This window comes from Branchiostoma belcheri, unplaced genomic scaffold, assembly GCF_001625305.1.
Source record: "Branchiostoma belcheri isolate BF01 breed outbred unplaced genomic scaffold, Haploidv18h27 scaffold57, whole genome shotgun sequence".
Lineage (NCBI taxonomy): Eukaryota > Metazoa > Chordata > Leptocardii > Amphioxiformes > Branchiostomatidae > Branchiostoma > Branchiostoma belcheri.
In genome coordinates, this window is record NW_017804209.1 from 336,711 (window position 1) to 359,003 (window position 22,293).

At 42.3% G+C, this 22,293-nt stretch overlaps 1 protein-coding gene across 1 annotated transcript in view; it reads right to left on the reverse strand.

Moving 5' to 3' along the window:
• LOC109481721 (fibropellin-1-like) overlaps positions 1 to 20,011 on the reverse strand; it is a 23,444-nt gene extending 3,433 nt beyond the window's left edge. Inside the window, exons 1-17 of the mRNA XM_019784314.1 lie at positions 19,832 to 20,011; positions 17,556 to 17,942; positions 16,936 to 17,046; positions 16,614 to 16,727; positions 16,340 to 16,453; positions 15,593 to 15,706; positions 15,436 to 15,443; positions 15,076 to 15,181; positions 14,695 to 14,808; positions 14,323 to 14,550; positions 13,675 to 13,806; positions 13,223 to 13,342; positions 12,871 to 12,984; positions 12,069 to 12,146; positions 2,057 to 2,455; positions 808 to 921; positions 46 to 270 (exon numbers count right to left, since the gene is read on the reverse strand). Of these exons, the coding sequence (XP_019639873.1) occupies positions 46 to 270; positions 808 to 921; positions 2,057 to 2,455; positions 12,069 to 12,146; positions 12,871 to 12,984; positions 13,223 to 13,342; positions 13,675 to 13,806; positions 14,323 to 14,550; positions 14,695 to 14,808; positions 15,076 to 15,181; positions 15,436 to 15,443; positions 15,593 to 15,706; positions 16,340 to 16,453; positions 16,614 to 16,727; positions 16,936 to 17,046; positions 17,556 to 17,942; positions 19,832 to 19,898 (2,545 nt within the window). The 5' untranslated portion in view covers positions 19,899 to 20,011. The remainder of the gene's footprint in view (positions 1 to 45; positions 271 to 807; positions 922 to 2,056; positions 2,456 to 12,068; positions 12,147 to 12,870; positions 12,985 to 13,222; positions 13,343 to 13,674; positions 13,807 to 14,322; positions 14,551 to 14,694; positions 14,809 to 15,075; positions 15,182 to 15,435; positions 15,444 to 15,592; positions 15,707 to 16,339; positions 16,454 to 16,613; positions 16,728 to 16,935; positions 17,047 to 17,555; positions 17,943 to 19,831) is intronic.
• Positions 20,012 to 22,293: the final 2,282 nt, after the last annotated feature.

Below are 22,293 nucleotides of genomic sequence, written 5' to 3' on the forward strand. Positions count from 1 at the left end.
GGCTACGGCCATGCAAGATGATGATGATGAAACCTAATTGTCTACCTGAGAATGGGGATCCGTTGCTGTACAGAATAGCTGCCGGTGCTGTTTTCATCGCCAGCCAGTTGGACACGCCGCTACTGGATGCAATAGTGTCGGCCAGGAACCGCTGCAGCCTATCATCCGGTACATCCACCAACTGGCCGTTCTTGGCTTGGCAGGCGTGGGTAGCGTCGGGGTGGGTAGCGGCATTGGAGGAGAACTCGTAGCATTCTCCGGCAAATGCCACTGGAATGAAAAAGTTGTTTATGAACTTTTTAGTGCATTTTTTTGAAGAAGACAAGAGACATTAATTCCCGTAGATTTTTGGAGACATCTCAGGGAGGACCCTAATGGTGCCGTATTGTGTGCAGTTTTCCAGAATTCTAGGAAATGTACAGAAATGTCTCCCAGCTCTGTTTGCTGACACACATTTATGCCCACATTCCTGGAAACTCTTGGGAAGACCTCTCTGCCCCGGATGCCCTAATTTCTGTGACCCCGGGGCTTGTTCACTGCACACAGGGGAGCAGTGCACTGTATCTGTCTAGACTTAATAGGTACCAAGTCTTCCTCAACATCATGAAATGATGGCAGTGCCATGCAAGCAATAACCTTAACAGCAACCACCGTCGCCATGGCAATGTATGTTTTCATTGGCAGTCTTGTTACATATATGAGATGGATAATTTTTTGTGAGCATTTTTAGAATTGCCGACTATCATACTCCTAAACATCTTTTAAGTTAAACTGTTCGTTTAATATGGTATAGAATAAAAGTTGTACCTGTTTCACAGTTCTTTCCGGTGGCATCTTTAGGACAGACACAGCTGTAGCCGTTCACGTGATCCAGGCAGGTCCCTCCCAGCCAACAAGGATTGCTCGCGCACTCGTCGATTTCTGGAACAAAATGAAATACTTTTGGGAATGTATACATTTCACCATTGCTTTATACGAATGAAGGACAATTACTCTGACACGTTTTCCACAGTTACCCCGCTCTTAGAGTCAAGGCCACAGTTGGCTGCTCATCAGTCTAAAGCATTTTTGTCTACTCGACATGTGGCAAATTATTTGCTAATACATATTTCCCTTTCTACATTTTAATATTCTACATTCAGGCATATTAATAAGTTATTGTAACATCAAATATCAAAACTTAAGCCTACCTGTTTCACAGAGAGTTCCAATATATCCAGGCACACACTGGCAGGTGAAGCTGTTCACTCCGTCCTGACATACTGCTCCATTCTGACAGGGAGCGCCGATGCAGTCATCGATATCTGCAAGAGTGTCAAGACGATTGGAAAACGAACAAGTCATCAAAATATAATTCTAAATGGAAGAAAAGGCAAAGGCTTCAATTATTAATTGCAATTGATGTTTAACTATGGACTTTATTTCACGTTGAAGCTCTTTGGTTTTGCTTAGATAAACAGAGACCATTGATAAGTATGTATTACATTATACAGAAGCCTACCTGTTTCACAGAGAGTTCCGGTATACCCAGGCACACACTGACAGGTGAACCCGTTCGCCTGGTCCTGGCATGTAGCGTTATTCTGACAGGGGGCGCTGCTGCACTCGCCCCTTTCTGTAAGAGTTTGAAAACGGTGCTGTGATAAAAGAATAATGCCAAATAGAAAAGGCGACCGCATCAACTATGGACATCTGGGTGGGTAATAATGTTGCTAAATAATGCATGTCGATGAATAAGCCCACATCACCTGATGTATACATAGAAACTTACACGCTTCAAAGAGAGTTTTCTGACAGTATAACTAGGGGAAAGGATCAGCAAACATTTTGCAACTTCTGTTTGAAATAAGAACAGGGTCATCCTGGTTTGGTTTTGAGTCGTATATTTGCCCTCAATAACGTTAACCACAATTTAGTAATACATTATGTTTATAGAAATTTCCTGTTGTAATACATTATATTGTTGTAAATTACTACTAGTTAGCTAAGGGTTAATATACTCTGATAGTCAGTAAGTTTTTTTTGGCGTGAAACGACATTAATAATGCGTTCCTACCTGTACACAGGGCGTACATGTTGTTGTAGTCCGTTCCATGCAGGGCCCAGGTGTGAGTGTCGTAGTCCACTCCATACGCGCTGTCATCACTCAGCCAGCCAGGCCAGCACACAAAGGTGTCATCAAGGGGCTGACACTGACTGCCGTACCCGGACGTAGTTCCACACAGGTTTGCCGAGAGGACGGTGTGGGTATGACAGCTGACACCGGCGTCGTCATACGTGATGCAGCCTGAGGTCCAGCCGGTGGTACTCGTACACCCTCTACTACCTGACCAGACACACGGATATCTCATTCCCATCGACTCGCAGGTGACCCTGACGTTTTGATTAGACATAGGTCCAGAAATCTGAACTTTGTAAAAACTCCAGTTGTCGACCGTGGTCAGGTATTCTTGGCCTGCAAGGAGGGAAAAATCACACGTTAATGTTTTCGGAACACCTTTAAAAATTATTCAGTTTGCCACTGCCGATTAACCAAATACCCATTGCCGATTAATCACAGCATACGAAATGTACTGAATATTGGCAACTAGACTACGTATAGAGTTTATCTGGGAAAAGTGGGTGCTAGAAATAATTATAGATTATAAGTGAGTGGTCCGTCCAACCTTACCTAACCATTTGCCTAACTACTACTTAGATGAAAAATCCATCTGCCTAACTTGCATGGGAAGCCAATGTGCCTAACTACATAAGTAGGCCGTTTGCCTAACTTAAGTAGGAAGCCCATTTATCTAACCAGATATTTGCCTAACTAGATAGGGGGGTTCTTGCCGATTTGCCTAACATCACATGTGCCTGACTAATTAGGTAGGCTGTTAGCCTAATTTAGACACGAAGCACATTTGCCTAACTTACATTGAACACGCGCTTGCCTAACGTATATGGAAAGCCATTTGCCTAATTAAATGGGTAGGACGTTTGCCTGACTACATGAAGATACAGTAGGCAGTCTATTTGCCTAACTAGATAAGGAGGCTTTTTGCCTATCTTAGATATGAAGTCCATTTGCCTAACAAGGTAGGAAAACCTTGTGTATAAGATTATGTACTACCTAAACCATATCGTTTTGTATCTTTTCTCATTGATATCTATGACTTTTTTGTACATTGCTTCCCTACCCGTAAAATTGCAAAGTTGTAGAAAAAATGACAGGATTGATCCATCGCATGACCACCATTTTGACTTTTTTCAAAGCTGATATGGTGGATTGACGTATGACACAGTAATACATAAATGCAGGCATAAACAAACAGTAGCACTTACACATTCCCCTTTTTCCCTTGAATGAAATAAACGCAGATTCCATACCCACCTTGTGCCGAGTCCGGCCAGACGACCACAGCCGCGATGAAGACCAGAAACTTCCACATGTTCACCATATGCTGAGTTGAGTCCAGACTCCGTGATGTGTGTGAGGCTTGTTCTGTGTGCGGTAATTTATACTGTGTCCCAAACTAGGCCATGGGAACCACACACCTGGCGGGTAGGGACGTCATCAATATTTCTGCGGAGTAAATATTTTGACCTGACGTGAAACTGTGCTGATTGGTGTAAACTTACGTAGGCAAAAGTAACGTCACTTATGTACACGTCACATCATTATGATTGGTGTGCAATAAACTCCTAAAAAGAGTCTAAAGTGATGACAGACACAGCCCATCTTAAGGTAGGACGCTATATATAAGTTTTTCTGGAGACAAAAGTTTTGACCGGTGGCAAGCCAAGCGGGTTTGAGCTACAGGAGGTAGAGATCGAATCGGTGATATTTTCTTAATAACAGCATTTCTATGCATGCTTTTTTGGCATAGAGAGAATTTCAGTGAATGCATCTCGTATAATTCAGACTTGCAGACACACAGACAAACAACCCCCCTCTCTCATATTCACGCACCCAAAAAACGATGCACTTTTTAATAGCTCAAAAATCAACATGCGTACGATACTTTACGACAAGCCCTGTCCATTAGTCTATTGCATTTCAAGCTTTCAAAATCATACGTTAGAACATCTTAAAGAACATTATTTCTTCAGAGAGTGATTAAGAGGCAGGTTAAGTAAATTGATCCTTAAAAAGACTCTTTCGGGGCATTTCAAAAGACTGCATGTTACTGTCTATATCCAGTACGTACAGTAATAACTAGCCCTTTCGAAGGTCTCCGTAACCCCCCCCCCCCCAAAGACCCAAAGACCCTCCCTGTGTCCCAACAAACCCTGACCTCCCCATCCTGTCTGTTGGCACACGTACTTCTAAACTCTATTGTTAAAACAAAGTACACAACTTTCTCCGGCTGAGAAGGTGTCAGAACAGGTGGGAGAGTTTTCAAGCAGTGGCAATTAGGAGGATTTCTTCTGAAATATCGCAGAACATATATTTTTAGTTTAAATTTACATATTTACCTTCAAAAGAAAGGTATCGTTTGGTATTAGAGTGAGAAAGATGGCTAGTTAACATATGTAATAACATTCTTCCGAGGTAACTCTGCCTCGGAAGAATGATGTAATAAGTTCATTTTTATCATTTTTTTGGGATTTTAAAAAGACTGGGTGTTACTCTCCGCAACAACATCGGGTGTTTATCGTTAAGCGCTACTGATGGTAACCTGTGTCCCAACAAACCCTGACCTTTCTCACCCCGCCTGTTGCCACACGTACTTCTAAACTCTATAATCAAAACAAACTCTCTCTGGCCGAGATGGTGGCAGAACAGGTGGGAGAATAACAAGCAGTGCCGTTTGGGATGATTTTCCTTAAATATCGCAGGATATATCTTAGTTATATTAGTTTACTAATCTAACACGGGAAGGGATGGTCTCCAAGTGGTTTTACGCTCAAAATAGGATGACGAATTTTTTAAAGTACCGTAATGTCTTAAACTATATTAAACAAAGAAAACAATAAAATGCACCATTACCAACAAATCTTAAAAACAAGCATTTTTCAGTATTAAAGTGATAAAGTATGCTGGTTAAAAATTATCACATATAATAAGTTCTTTTTGAAATTCTTTTTGGGATTTTAAAAAGAGTAGGTGTTACTGCCCGCATCCTGTGTATATCGTTACGTACAAGCGCTACTGAGGTAATATGAAAACATTCAACAATGCCTCCCAATGTCCCAGCAAACGTTGACCCTTCACCCCGCCTGTCAGCACACGTACTTCTTGTCTCTCTCTCTCTCTATATATATATAAAACACAGCAAACAACTCTCTGTCGAGAAAACGGCATTGGGTGTTTATCGTTAAGCACTACCGAGGTCACATGTGAACTTTCAACGAGTCTCCCTGTGTCCTAACAAACGTTGACCCTTCACCCTGTCTGTTGGCTCACGTACTTCTTATCATACAACTCTCTGTCGAGAAAACAGCGTCAGAACAGGGGGAATATGGCCTTTGCAATTACCGGCATTCATAACATCGAAAGGCATATCATATTCATTGCACTATTGTAGTAATCAAACAGGGAAACATTAAAAGTAGAATACGAGATGGTCTCCATTTACGTTTAGGTATAGAATGGCTAGTTTCTCCATTACTATTCTTCAAAAATGGATGGGGTAGCATTTTAGAGACTGGATGTTATTGTCCACATCGAGTATATACAGTAAGTAGAAATGCTGCTAACGTTCAATTTAAATTTTCTTTGGCTCTCCCGCCGTCTCAACAAACCCTGCCCCCCTGACCCTCTCTGTGGACACACGTACTTCTAAACGCATTAAAACAAAGTACACAATTCCCTCCGGCTGAAATGAAGGTGCCAGAACTAGTAGGGAAACAACCTTTAGAACCTGTGGTGTTGGGCTCCTACAACATTGCAAGACAAATTTAGCATGTGTCTACTACTTCAACAATGAAAATTGAACGAGATGGTCTCCATTTGCGGCTATGTATAGAATTGCTAGTTTCAAAGTACCGGAATGCACGTGTTCCCTGACTTTTGATAACTGAACCACACCCCCACCTTATATGAAAGGGCGTAACACGTGAACGTTACTTTCTGAAGAGCGTCTTTGAATCTGAAGACATTGCGTTTTATTCAGAGTGATAAGGGAGACGGGTTAAAACCAAATTCGTTAAAAAAAACAACTCTTTCGGGGTGCTTAAAGAGACTGGATATTTCTATCCACACCTAGGATATAAAGTAGATATAAGCACTACTGAAGTTCCCCGTAAACTCCTAAAGAGCCTCCCAATGTCCCAATAAACCCTGACCCCCTCACCCCGCCTGTTGGCACACGTACTTCTAGACTCTATTATTACAATAGAGTACACAACTCTCTCCAGCTGAGAATGATGTACGTCAGAACAGGTTGGAGAATGTTTTGTACATCATGTGCTCTTCACATTTGTTTGAGTACGTGAGTATGTAACACGCTGTTATGTGTAATCAAATTTACATACATACGTGGGGTCGCGTGGCATAGCGGCAGAGTGCTCGACTCGGATAAAACTAGAGGTCCCGGGTTCGAGTCCTGACATGCCTAAATTAGAATATGCGGCCTTAGTCTGGGATCCACAGTTTCGACAACACGCTCAAAGCAGTACACTAGTAGACAAATTAAAGGCAGTTCAAAGACGGGGGGTTAGGTTTATATCCAGGGACTACAGCCATACTACAAGCGCCACACATCTCCGCACTACACTCGGCCTACCGACACTTCAGCAACGCAGACAAATAGCCCGCTTAGCACTCTTGTACAAATCCATTCATAACATGATAGCTATACCCATACACAATTACATAACACTAAACACACGCTCCACCAGAGGCCACTCCCATCGTTTTGTGGTACTCCCAACCAAGACAGAGGTACACAGAGGTAGATTTTTTCCAAGAACGGTGCCAGAATGGAATAATCTCCCACAACATCTAGTATCCATGACTACACTCAGTGAATTCAAACGGGGGCTGGCTCAACATTTGGGCCTTCCCCCCACCCAGAGTTAGTTATGTACCTTCCCAAGTGTGGCCAATCACATTTTTCATTTTGTTGTTGTTGTTATCACTTTTTGCACTATTTTGTGGGATTAGCCCATCACAAGTTTTTTTTTTTGTCTCGTCTTTTTTTTTCTGTACGCACCACCAGCACCACCGGCCGCGCTTTGGTCTGCACCTCCTAGTCCCTGAGCATGATGTCCCTCGCGGGACCTTGGCTCAGTAATTATATAAGATGCCACCGATCTTGCGCCCTTGCTTTGGAAAGGCACTTTACACGACTTTCCTCACTTCGCTTAGCCTGGGTACCATCCTACTTGTATGCCGCGGCTCCTACACTCTTGTTAGGGAAGCGAGTGTGGGAGCCCCGGCATACAAGTAGGATGGTACCCAGGCTACACTTCGCTCAGGTTAAAATGAGTATTGTATTGGTACCCTGTGTTGGTGGCGGCATTAATATAAGTTTGAAAAACTTGAGTGTGCCGTCACCACGCCTTGTGATTACATGTTGGAAATTATAAAAAAAAAACATGTGCCATAGACTACTGACACAGACGTAAGATACCTTTATTGCGCAACAATTGTACATGGTACAAAGTAAGGTGGCATCTAGTACTAGTAGTAGTAGTACACATAAAATGCATTTTCATAAGCCTAACCTAACTAATACAAGAGTAGGTGGTTAGTATAAGATATGTATGAACTTTTACAATCATTGGAGAAGTTTCTTATATCTACACAGTCTTTGATATACATAAAATATTCGTGGATGGGCGCATGCAATTTTTGGTAGGTTTTGACTTGAGTAAATGAGTAAGTTTGACCTAGAGATCGAGTCAATAATGTGAGCTTAACAGCATCGTACTTTTGCACTAAATATACTAGAATAGAATGGATGGCAGTGCATCTTATCATAACATGCCTGTATCTATTGTTTAAACTTATAACACTTACACTCTCTCTCGCGCGCGCTCACTCACATACATACACACTGATACACAAGCACACACATAAACACAAACACAAACATACAATCATTCTCCAAGCTTAAAGCCCAAACGCACAAACATACGCACACAAATATTTTTAATGGCCTAACATGCATATTATTATTTTAGACCAGTACCGTCAGGTAATATAAATAAAAATAATATATTCCTCAAGTCCATACGTCAGAACATGTAACAGGACATCACAAAACGTACTAATAGAAGGAAGGCAGGTTGAATAAAGTTTTACATTTATTTTAGCAAGGGTCTTCTAGAGGGTTTTAAAAGACTGGATCCTACTGTCTACATCCAGTACATACGGTAGAAACAACACGTCTAGAGCTCCCCTTAAACTCCTTACGAGCCTCCCTATGCTACAGCTAACCCTGACCCCTCAACCTCCATGTTGGCACACGTACTTCGTGAAGCTATTATTAGAACAAGGTACACAACTCTCTCCGGCTGTGTCACAACTCTCGGTGGAAAAGATCGTTGCAAACCAGGGGAAAGACCTTTTACGTTGCAAGGTATATCTCCAAAATATAATTTTATTTATCTTTGAAGTAACGAAGAAACATTAAAGCCAAATGCAAGGAGGTTATCATGACTTTAGGTAGAGACTTCAGATAGAGAATAGCTACTTAAGAAAGTGACAAATTTTACGTTTTAACCGAGTTTATTTTTTCAAAACTGCACCCCTCCGCAAATGGAATGATGTACATAATACGTGCTCATAATACGTGACTTCGTTTCTGCATCGTGTCTAAAAGCATGGACGCGCGTGTCATTAAAAACCATCCCTAGGTACATGAAAAAGTTTTTCTTGGTTTCAAATCCTGTTTCAAAAATTTGTTTAAAACAAAAGTGTAATCATATATATATTCCGTAAAGTATTTCATTGTACAAAGCACAACCAATGTTACCGTGCCACATACGTGAGAGGTCAGGGCTAGGGTTAGGGTTAAGGTTGGTATTAGAGTTAGGGATAGTGTTTGGGTTAGGGCTGGTATTAGAGTTAGGGTTAGGGTTGGTATTAGAGTTAGGGTTAGGGTTGGTATTAGAGTTAGGGTTAGGGTCAGGGTTGATATTAGAGTTAGGGTTAGGGTTAGGGTTAGAGTTGGGATCATTGTTCATTGCTAGGGTGAGACTTACAATTTGAGTTAGGTTACGTTTAGTGCGTCTCTCACATCACGACCAAACACCTCCCACCCCTTGTCTCAGGTATATTGGGAACCCTAACCCTAGCTCTACTCTAATATTACATACCAACCCTAACCTTATCCCTAGCTCTACTCTAATACCAACCCTAACCCTAACCCTAGACCTAAACACCTAACCTCTCACGTTTGTGGCAGCTCAAGGATTTGGCTCAACACCGGCGATCGTAGGGAGTGGACTAAAGCTAACAAGTCTGGGCGCCAGACTACGTGACCAGGTGCTGAAGGGAAAGGTGAGTGACCGCGCGGTTACCGCACGTGTGGCTTCGTAAAGCCCTAGTCACAACCCGCCGTACGTGATTTTTGTCCGTACGTTTTTTGGGAGGCTACGTCTGCTACGTTTTTTCTGAAAACGTGGGGAAGGAGTGGCGTCGACGAACGTCACTCGCACGTCACTTGCACGGTTGCCCAATGTGTAAGAGTGTGGTCTGCACGCCACGTCTGGCCGTGAGCGGTTGCGTGCATCGTTCTTTGCGCAAGTGGTGAGTTGTACGTGCTTACAACGTACGATCTCTGTGCGATTGCAACTTTACCGTAAGGAGGCCGTACTCACACGTGCTTCTTCCGTACGACACGTACGGGGCACGCGCGGGTGGTGAATCCGCAGACCGCACGCAGAAAAAGTTTTACATGCACTTAAAGTTCTACAGCGTGTCTGCGTGCTCCCAAATCCGTAGGATCCCAGAGACTCACCACGCACGGATGCCCTACGTTTGCCCACGTTTTTGCACCCAGACAGCACGCAGAAGCACGTACGGCGGGTTGTGAGCAGGCCTTTAATGGCCTGTGTTTGTGGAAACGGACGTGATTCACTGCGGTGAACGTACCTTAGTACGACCCGTTGGTTTTACTAAACGGACTATACGTATGCGAGACATAACTATTGGAGTTTGTCCCCTATGCCCATAAGATTGTAATACGTACTTGGAAAGTTCAGAGTCCACAGTTATCGCTGGCTCTAGAGAAGACAGCGTTTGGGAACAGTATGTTTGGAAAGAACACCCTAAATATCTTAACTTATGTCTCTTAAAAGGATTTCCTGACACAAAAATGGGACTTGTCTGGAAGCAATTCATTGGCAACTCTTTATTTCATTGAATCCTAGGCCTTAAGCTTTGCAGCAACAGCTCAGAGCAAAAAAAAAAAAAAAGATACTATTGCAGATTGTAAGAGTGTTGTTGCTTGATAGATAACTTGACAATGTGTCGTTATCTATTGTATTCAGGTGATGACCACCCTCCAAAGCTAATAAAAGATTGTTAATGTCGTTGTCAAAGATGGAATATCCGTTGTTACTTACATGTATAGTTTAATCCTTCATTTTCAGTGTAATAATGAGCCTGCCTTTAAGGCAGTATGACGCCTGGATTCTTCAGTTATTCAACAAATCCTTCCATTTGTAGTTGTCAACTATCAAAGATACAGAGTTACTTGATAATGAGGATGTCATCCTATACTGATACTGTTATAGGCAGATTTTTTAATTCTGTTGAGTTGATTCCTAATTATAATGAAATTGCCGTTTGAACCTTATACATGGTGTCATCTTATACTGATACTGTTATAGGCCGGTTTTTAAAATATTTCTAACTGTACTTTTCTGCACAGCAACTAGTGAAAATCATTTCGTGTGTGACATTCACCATTAAATTATCATTTACGTTTGTTTCCATGCCTCAATCGGATTGCGTCACATGCATCCAGGTGCTTCTATTTTCAAACCATCCTGTATTTTGCAGAATTATGTCCAGTGAGGAAAAGAAGAAATAGAGAGATTAAAGAAGTTACGCGTTTAGCTGTTTACTCCTAGCCTTTAAAAGCGTGACTAATTAATAAATCTATTGATCAATCAGTTTTTAGGGTTCAGAGAACTCGCATGTCCAGTCCGGTGGGTTGGTCAGTGTGGTCAAAGGTCAGTCAGTTAGCCCAGCACGAGAACGAGGCTCCGTCCTCCCTGCAGTTCATGCCGTCAGGACAGGAGGCGCTGCTGCAGCGGTAGTTGTCGTTCTTGCGAACGAATGGCGCTGTAACGAGGCATAAAGATACAGATTATACGACTTTGTTCTGTTTAAAAATACTTCATTGCAATACATGAAACAACTCTCTAGATTTTAAGTCCTCCAAATAATTGTTCGTGAGTCGAAGGCACGGTTTATTTTAGCTTTTATGTTTTTGAAATGATAATTTTTGGCTGTAGTTTCCTGATTCTGCTGATTACTGATTATTAAATCCTTTTAGATTTTTCAACAAGATTCAGCTACTGACTGTACTATGTGGCATATTGAATGTTTGTTGTTGTTTTCGTCGTCTTCATACTGTTCTGTCATTGTTCTCGAGTGCCAATAATCGCATATGTAGATCAACTACCAAAGGCATCATACTGTATTCTAGTGCTTACATGCAGATTAACATACTTTCTTATATAACCAAATGAAACGACTGTAAAACGAAAAGCCAGCCCACGACTGGGGTCATTTGGCGCAGTCGGTAGCGCGTTCGGCTCACACCCAAGAGGTCGCGGGTTCGAATCCTGCCCATGTCACCGATCTTGTGCCCTTGGAAAAGGCACTTTACACGACTTTCCTCACTTCACTCAGGTGGAAATGAGTACCTAGCTTCGGATAAAGGCCGTCCCTCGGAAAGGACGTTAAATAGTCCCGTGTTTTGGGACACCCAACGCACGTTAAAGAACCCACCGCACTTGTCGAAAAGAGTAGGGGATCTTCCCGATTTTAGTGGTTGAAACCTTACAGTCCGGTATGACGCAGCTTGTACGTACATGTACAAAACTGGTGTGTTACGCCCAAAGGCGGTTTGCCGCTTATGCGAAACAAACAAACAAACAAATAGACAAACAATAGTATTTACCCAGGCAGGTGAAGTGGGTCCCATCATCCTGGCAGGTCCAGTCGAACGGGCAGGTCACCAGGGAACACCAGTCTATGTCTGAGGCAGAAACAACAACTCACGGTTAGTAAAGAGGCGTTAAACATTCTGTTGTTTTCTCAGAAAAATCATCATCGTCGTCGTCATCTGGGCTACCCAACTTCATGTTCAGGGTTGGCCTTCAAAGCAACTCACGGAAGTACAGAATCGCGTCATATGTACATTCTGCTTAGCCTCCCCCAGGCCTTTCTACGGGAATACGGATCGTAGAATTGGACAAAAAAGAGAATCAAATGGACCAAGGGAGTCCGGCCGCGGGGAGGTAGTTTCTTGCGCGGCACAGTCAAACCCCCGGCAAACTCCCCCGGCAAATGTTCTCCTTTATATAACCAGCGTAGTTAGTCTGGTAGAGACTACATTCTGCTGCTTTCACAGTAAAGTAATAATCCTCACCTGGGATACTCAACTACAGTGTTGGATGACTTATACAGTTTAGCCTTAAATAAAGCTTGACATACATACCTATTTCTATCTATGAGGGATCTTATGTGATAACAAGAAAAAATGTTGGCAGGAATAATATTTCCACAATTTACGTGGTGACCTCTCTCCAGTCTCTCATTACACTGTGAATATCCGTGCTCAATGTTGATTGCTTCTGTAGTATGGGATTGGGAAAGAGTGCCCCCTCCCTCCCCCTTCTACCGCACAATTAAGCTCCGGTGATGAGTATATTCCCCTTTTTTATGTCGCTACACAGAAGAAATAAGATATTTTTGATTACCAGATTCACAGTTGTCCCCAGCGTAACCAGGCAAGCAGCGGCATCGGTAAGAGTTGACGTCATCATGGCAGGTTCCGCCATTTTGACAAGGATTCGACGCGCATTCGTCGATGTCTAGAACACACACACAAAACATAATGTCTAAAATATACACGCAAACGTGAATTCCTTTGCTGATATTTCTAAGGTATTTCAAAGATTTCTTGGAAAATACAGGATGTATTGACTTTGCTACTACATCCCCTTTGATAGTTGTTTGAAATTTCGGTCTTATTATTGTGTAACCAGCTATTTCGAAACGTACATCATGAATGGCCAAATATCTATGTTAATGATATTAATTTAAACTCACTTATCTCGCACGACTTTCCTCCGAACCCATCAGGACAGTCGCAGAAAAAGATGGAGTCGCCGAAGCAGGAGGTGCAGTGTCCGCCGTTCTGACAGACGTGCTGTCCACAGGATTGGATATCTGAAATATTACAAGAATATATAAGATGGCAATGGTTGTTTCAAATAGGTATGTGTGTGTGCGCGTGCGCGTGAGTGTGTGTGTGTGAGTGTGTGTGTGTGTGTGTGTGTGTTATTATCTGTTTGAAACCCAACCGATCTTTATACTACAATTTTTCTCCGTTTTGCCTCTCTCCATCGAGGTACCTAGTCATGACAGAAAAACTGACTACTTGACAAAAAAAAAAAACCCTGCCTACTCGAAGCAAATTTTTGTTGGAACAACGTTGATCTAGTTACAATGTTTCAGCTCGTTACGTTCATTAAGCATATCAAGAAACAACCCAGATGTACCAGACTGGCAGATGTAGTTGTGGTGTTCCGTGCAGGAGGTCGGTTCTGCCTGGAAGCTGATGGAGCTGTCCAGGAAAACACAAAAGTCACACTGGGCAGGAGGCTGGACGGCAGACATCTGCAGGGGACCTGCTGTTTGTAAACATTAATGTTTACAGAGTTATAAAGGATAAAGGATAGAGGATAAATAATTAAGATGACTTCCGGACGTTTCGAGTAACATCCGTCACTCTTCTTCAGCGTCACAAGATGAACTGAGAGCACAAAACAACACTTAAGGATGTCACTAGAAACGTACTGAAGTTATCTTCGTTATTTATCCAGTAGTAGAGTTTGATTTTTCTTTGAACATCGCTTACCACGATTTCTAACCTTTATCAACGTACGTCGATGAAGGTTAGACATCCAGGTAATACGATACGCCAAAAAGCAGTTACTCAAGCGACTGGGTATGATTTTTCAAAATCATATCCAGTTGCTTATAAATGAGTAACTGCTTTTTGGCTTTATCAACGTAGTTAAAGAGAATATTTGAATAGCCACATACGTCGCACAATAGAAACGTTGGAGTAGGTCCTGACATGGCCGTGAGTGAGTGGCTGTAACTGTTACACTTTAGCCGCAGGTTAAAGTACAGCGGACACAAACCTTGAGCAGGCGATCCGTCACTGTAGGTCAGGGTATACACATGTTGCAGCTCCATCCCCAGCCAGTTGGAGGCTCCAGTGGTGGCCGCGATGCTGCTGGCGATGAAGCTTTGCTGCTGCCCGTCCTTCACGTCCGCCAGGTGACCGTTCTTGGTACTGCAGGCCTGCTGGGCCTCGGCGTGGGAGAGGGCGTCGGGCGAGAACTGGTAACATTGTCCAGAAAACGCAGCTGAAACAGATGTAGTTCATTTCTAATGAATGAATTAAACACGAGAGGGTGTAAACTGTAAAGATGTTGTAACTAAATGTGTAAGAATGAAATTTAAAATGCATTGCCTCTTTGTTACATTGGTACTTGAAAAAATAAACATACCGATTTCACACTTCTTTCCTTCAAACCCTTTCGGGCAGATACAGCTGAAATCCATGAACCCGTCCACGCAGGTCCCCCCGAACCAACAGGGATTGCTGGCACAGTCGTCTATAACTGCAGAAGAAGAGAAAAATACAATAAACAACAATTCATATCTAAATTCAAGACTCAATTCCTCTCCTGAAGGTAAATACAATGCTCCAAAATGCCGTCCAAACGAGTCTCGTGCACACATGGGCAGAACGTGCAGTCACCCATGTGTAGACAGCCGGTAAGGCAAATCAAAAGAGGTGACTTTTCTTTGGTTGTGTAAAGGAAATGTCAGATTAATATTGCAGTTTGATAATATCTGATTTGAATCCACCTGAGCTCTAAGCCCACCTGTTTCACAGAGAGTTCCAGTATACCCAGGCACACACTGACAGGTGAAGCTGTTAAACTCATCATAGCATACTGCTCCATTCTGACAGGGGGCGCTGCTGCACTCGTTCACTTCTGTAAGAGTATAATTTAAGTTTAATGTTACATAGATAACCGTTATAAAAATATGCTAATGCATAACCTGTATATAGCTGTTTGCATACAAAAGCAGGAATTAACTTATTGTAATATGAAATATCATAGCTGAAAACCTACCGATTTCACAGAGAGTTCCAGTATACCCAGGCACACACTGACAGGTGAGCTGTTCACTCCGTCCTGGCATACTGCTCCATTCTGACAGGGGGCGCTTCGGCACTCATCAAAATCTGCAAGGGTTTGGAGACGGTCAAGTCCTCAAAATTATAACAGAGAAGAAAAGGCAGAGTCCTCAACTATTGACGTTTAAGGTAGGCTACATAAATAGTGACCATTGATAAAAATGTGTGTGTGCATATTACCTTGTACAGAAACCTACCTGTTTCACAGAGAGTTCCAGTATACCCAGGCACACACTGACAGGTGAAGCTGTTCACTCCGTCCTGGCATACGGCGCCATTCTGACAGTTGACGCCGATGCACTCATCGATATCTGAAACAGTGCGTAAAATTCATTAAGTTGAATTGCATGACAAATGTCGTGTTGTCCTGATTGTGGCATATAACGAAAATTGTTTGTTGTTCTTTACGTAAAAAAAATGAATTTATATAGAAGAACTTTATTGCACGACAATTGCACATGGTACAATGTATGGCAAACTACATAAAGAGAGAGTAACAACAATAAAATAAGTGTGTTGCATAAGACCTAATGTCGAATAAAACCTAACATATCTATATCATAATCATTCAAATAATAAGGGATATCACAAGTTTTTGATAAAGTGTTACTATAAGTTATTGTCCAATAACTGGCAAGGTACAAAGTATAGCGACTAGTACTGGTACTGCATGAATGTACATAAATGTAGTGTAATGAGGATTTTTCAGATATATATATAGCCATCGTAATTGTACATTTATTGTGCATTCTGTTCCACTTCTCATTCAAAAACTGAAAGCATGGCTGTAGTATAGATCTAGAGTTACTGTATTGGAAAGTCATCAAAATGATAGCAAAGATAGAGAAGAGGCAACAGCTTTAACTACCGATGCTCAACTTATATACTGAACAATAGGCATCGAAAAATATGCACATTACATTATATGTAGAATAGAAGCCTACCTGTTTCACAGAGAGTTCCGGTATACCCAGGCGGACACTGACAGGTGAACCCGTTAATCTGGTCCTGGCATGTCGCCTGGTTCTGACAGGGGGCGCTGCTGCACTCGTCCCTATCTGCAAGAGTTGGAAAACGGCGCAGTGATTATTGCCAAATAGAAAAGGAGTAGCTAGAGGCAGCATCAACTATAAATGTTAAACTTGAGTAGATAATGTTGCTTAACAATGCTCGTCGATTAAAAAAAAGGTACATTATCTAATTTATGTAAAAACCTACCTGTTTCACAGAGAGTTCCGGTATACCCAGGCACACACTGACAGGTGAAGCTGTTCACTCCGTCCTGGCATACTGCTCCATTCTGACAGGTGACACCGATGCAGTCATCGATATCTGCAAGAGTGTAAAGACACTTAGAAAACGAACAAGTCATCAAAATATAATTATAACAGAAGAAAAGGCAAAGGCTTCAATTATTAATTGCAATTGATGTTTAACTAAGAACGTTGTATCACGTTGAAGCTCTTTGATTTAGCTTAGATAGATAAACAGTGACCATTGATAAAAGTGTATGTGTATGTCAAATTTTACGGAAGCCTACCTTCACAGAGAGTTCCGGCATACCCAGGCGGACACTGACAGGTGAACCCGTTAATCTGGTCCTGGCATGTCGCCTGGTTCCGACAGGGGGCGCTGCTGCACTCGTCCCATTCTGTAAGAGTTTGAAAATGGTGCAGTTGTTAATGCCTAATGGAATAGGTGACAGCGTCAAGTATGAATATCAAACCTGGGCAGATAATAATGTTGCTAAAGAATGCAGGTCGATATCGATAAATATGTCCACATCACCTTATGTAGAAACTTACCCGTTTCAAAGAGAGTTTTCAGAGGGATCCAGTATTACTATAGGGGGGGGGGGTAATCGGTAAACATTTCACAACTTCTGTTTGAAATAGGAATAGGGTCATCCTGGTTTGGTTTTTTTTTTTTTCGTTTTGAGCCGTATATTTGCCCAGAATTCTAAGCTAATCAGATGTCACTTTACAAACCATCTTGGTCCTACTTCCTTTAAAGAAACAGACGAGATAAATGACAGTAGATGACTTTGTAGTATTACATTATGTAATACTGTAAATTATTACTAATTAGCCAAGGGTTAATATATTCTGATAGTCAGCAAGTTTTTTTTGGCGTGAAACGACATCAATGATGCGATCTTACCTACACACACGGCGAACATGTTGTAGTAGTTCGCTCCCGGCAGCCGCCAGGTGTGAGTGTCGTAGTCCACTCCCCAGGCGCTGCCATCACTCCAGTAGTCAGGGATGTACACAAAGGTGTCATCAAGGGGCTGACAGAACCCAGGGTGAAAGTCTCCACACAGGTTTACCGAGAGGACCTGGTGGGTATAACAGCTGACACCGGCGTCGTCATACGTGATGCAGCCGGAGGTCCAGTAGTCGGTACACCCAGCACTACCTGAGAAGACGCACGGATATCTCATCCCCATCGCTTCGCAAGTTGTCCTGACGTTTTGATTAGACATAGGTCCAGAAGCCTGAACTTTGTAAAAATTCCAGCTGTTGACCGTGGTCAGGTACTCTTGGCCTTCAAGGAGGGAAAAATCACACGTTAATGTTTTAGGAACACCTTCAGTTTACGTCTGCCGAATTAACAAAATATTCAAAAAAGGGAAAATGTACTAAATACTCTCTACTAGACTAGGTATAGAGTTTATTTGGGAAACATAGGTGCTAGAAAAAATCATAAATTATACGTTGGTGGTCCGACTAACCTAACCTAGCCATAAGTCGATCTGCCTAACTTTAATACCTAGAAGCCCATTTGCCTAACTTACATGAAGCCAATGTGCCTAACTAAATAGGTAGGCCGTTTGCCTAACTTAGAAAGGAAGCCCTTTTGCCTAACTTAAACGGATATCCAGTTTACCGAACTAAATATGTAGACCTGTTATGTCCCAAACCGTGCCTTGTCCCAAACCATGCCTGGGCATGGTTTGGGACACACGGCGCGTGTCCACATTCTGGGACACGCGGGGACTGTCCCGAACCGTGCCTGATCGGGCACAGTTCTGGACACACAAGGGCCTTGTCCCATTCCGTGCTCTGGGGGTGGAACTTATTGTTTTGAGGGAGGAGCCTTCAAGTGGTGCTGTTTTACTGTTTTAGGTCGCCATCTTTGTTTTTCGTCGGGGCAAGAATAACAAAGAATCGGTGTAATTCCTGCTCTGTAAAGTACATTTTTACATTTCACGCTGGTCTACGACTTACATGTAGTGTGCAAACAGAGAGTCTTGTATCATTCTGCAACACAGTGTGAACACAGTTCTTGATACAACACAGCACGTAGTACACCCAAGAAAGCAGACTGACTCAAGCTCAGTCCTGGAATCGGAAACAACACTTGCTTATCCACCAACCCCACGCACGGATCTGGATAGTCCTGACGCGTATCCACGACAGAGTAGAGCAAATCAACTTGTAGATAAACGAAGTGTTCGTTCAGAGCCGTGCTTCAGGTCGAGCACAGTTCTGGACACGCCATGGCCTTGTCCCACACCATGCCCGGGCACGGTCTGGGACACTTGGCGCGTGTTCCGAACCGTGCCTGGGGACTGAGCATAGTTTGGGACACGCGGATGCCTTGTCCCAAACCGTGCTTGGGCATGGTTTGGGACACTCGGTGTGTGTCCCAAACCGTGCCTGGGGAAAATCTACATTCTGGGACACGCGGGGGACTATCCCGAACCGTGCCTGACCGCACACAGTTCTGGACACGTATTATTAAAGCTTGCGTGCTAGGGGACTGAACATAGTTCTCATAACATGTGTCCCAAGTTCATGTCGACCAAACATAAGACTGAGTTGTGAGAAAACTGCGTTTTGAAAGCACATGCTGTACACAGACTCGCAAAATATCACGTAATTTAGCCATATAAGAAATCATGGCCGTGAATGATTATGTTTAGGTTCCCGCCAATCACTATGATTGACAGGGCTTCCGGGCACAGTTCTGGACAGTCAGGCCGTGTCCCGTTCTGTGCCCGCTCAGGCACGGAATGGGACGGGCACAGTTAGGCCGTTTACCTAACTTTTATAGGAAGCCCATTTGCCTAACTACATGTACACAGGGAAGCTTTTTGCCTAACGTACATGAAGATTTGAAGATAGCCGACTGAAGGAAAGGGGACCCTTGTGTATAAGATTATGTACCTAAACCACATCGTTTGGTACCTTTGCTTAATACGTAAATCCATGTCACTTCCCTACATCCCTCCCGTACCGTAAAAATGCATAGATGTAGAAAAAAATGTGACAAGATTGGTCCATCGAATGCTCAACATTTTAGATATTGCCAAAGCTGATTGACGTATGACACAATAATACATTAAAAATTGCAGGCATAATCAAAGAGTAGCACTTAGACATTTCCCTTTTTTCCCCTTGCAAGGAAATAAGCACAGAATCTATACCCACCTCGTGCCGAGTCCGGCCAGACGACCACAGCCGCGATGAAGACCAGAAACTTCCACATGTTCACCATATGCTGAGTTGAGTCCAGACTCCGTGATGTGTGTGAGGCTTGTTCTGTGTGCGGTAATTTATACTGTGTCCCAAACTAGGCCATGGGAACCACACACCTGGCCGGTAGGGACGGGCGATATTAATATCTCTGCGGAGGAAATGTCTTGACCTGACGTGAACCTGTGCGCGGCTGATTATTGCAAAACTACGTAAGCAATTATTACGTCAATATTATATCCCTGACATAATCATGAGACGTGTGTCACCGACTGTTGTTTACAAATAAAAAAAACTCTTTACCGCTGAAACATACTTCAAAACTTAACCTAGCCTAAGTAATATTTCTGGAGGCAAACGTTTTGAACGTCGCAGTTAACCATCAAATATTCAAAACATGCGATATTATCCCAGGAGTAGAATAGGGTAAATGTTATCCCATAGGATATGTATCAGTATTATCTAGACTATGTCTTGTACCTTAAGCACAGACAAAATACACACGTGTGCGTGCGCGCGCGCACACACACACACACACGCACACACATACACATACACACACGCGCGCGCACACACACACACATACGCACGCACACACGCACGCACGCACACACACGCACGCACGCACGCACACACACACGCATGCGCGCACACACACACACTCACTCACACACACACACACACACACACGTACACACACACACACACGTACACTCTTATAAACACACACACACGCACACACACACACACACGTACACACTCATAAACACACACATATCCACGCACACACACACACACACACACGTACACACACATAAACACACACATAAACACACACACACACACACACACACACACACACACACACACACACACACACACACACACACACACACACACACACACACACACACACGTAATAAATACAAAAAATTAAATTACATTTAACCAACATTAAAACCCATATGTTACAAGAGGCGATCACCAGAATATATATTAAAAAAAATATTTGTTAACAGAACTGCCAATGCGTATTTTTAATCGACGTCTCATAACAACACCTCATTGAAAATATTTTAATGTAATGAAAACTTTCAAACTCTCAAAGCCATAATTTACAACATATCATTTCCAAAAACAGCATCGTTTGGCACTTGATTATTAGTATTCTTACTAATATTGATTATTAGGTGGGTCTTCTATTACAAGTATTATACAGAGATCTTTTGGGCAAGTCTTAAGATTCAGTACATACATTAAATACAAACTATAATGAAATTCACTTGTTAAAGCTTTCCAAAACCAATTATCGATCTAGTCCTCAGACGTTACCGATGTGACCTGCAGTAAACTTTCCATGACCCTCCCGCCGTCCCAACAAACCCTGACCTCCTCACCCTGCATGTTGGCACACGTACTTCTTATCTCTATAATTACAGCAAAGTACACAACTCTCTCCGGCTGTAGAGTAGGTGACGTCAGTACGATTAGGAGGATTAATGATGAAAACAGTAGGATTTGGAGGGCGTCTCTTATGACATGGCAGAAATATACCTCCATGATATTAATTTACCAAATTGAAGAAGGATACAAGAGATGGTCCCCAAGTTGTTTTAGGTTTATTTTTAATTTTCAAGATACTAAAACGCACTTTTTTCCTCAGAGCACCCCAGTAAAATTGAATTTTAATTAATTTAAACTCTAAAAATCATATGCATACTTTACAAAAAGTAATAGCTTAATGTGAACTTTTAAGTCTCAAAGACATAATCTACAAACTTACATGCCATCTCAAACAAAGCATCGTTAGTCGATTATTATTATTATTATTAATATCGATTATTAAATGGGTCCTATACAATAAGTGTAAAAAAAATCTTTTGGGCAATTTATGAAATTCACGGTACTGTAATTCACTTGTTTAAACTTTTCAACACAATTATCGATCTCTTCCTCAGACGTTACCGATGTTACCTGCAGTAAACTTTCCATGACCCTCCCGCCGTCCCAACAAACCCTGACACCCCTGACCCTGCATGTTGGCACACGTACTTCTGAACTCTATTATTACAACAAAGTACACAACTCTCTTCGGCTACTGAGAAGGTTGCGTCAGTAGGTGGAACGATCAATAATTGTCTGACAGTGGCGATTGGAATGGCTTCTCTTATAGCATGGCAGAAATACAACTCCATGATATTAATTTACCAATCTTACATGGACAAATTGAGTTGTGTTAGGTTTAAAATGGAATGTTTAATTTTTAAGGTACTAGTATGCACTTTTTCCCCACAACACCCCAGTGAAAATCATTCTTACGACGAGTCACCAACAACGAATCTTGGAATAAGCATCATATGGCATAAAAGTGACGAATTTAAAGGAGGCAGGTTTGATAAACGTAGTTCTGAATTTTA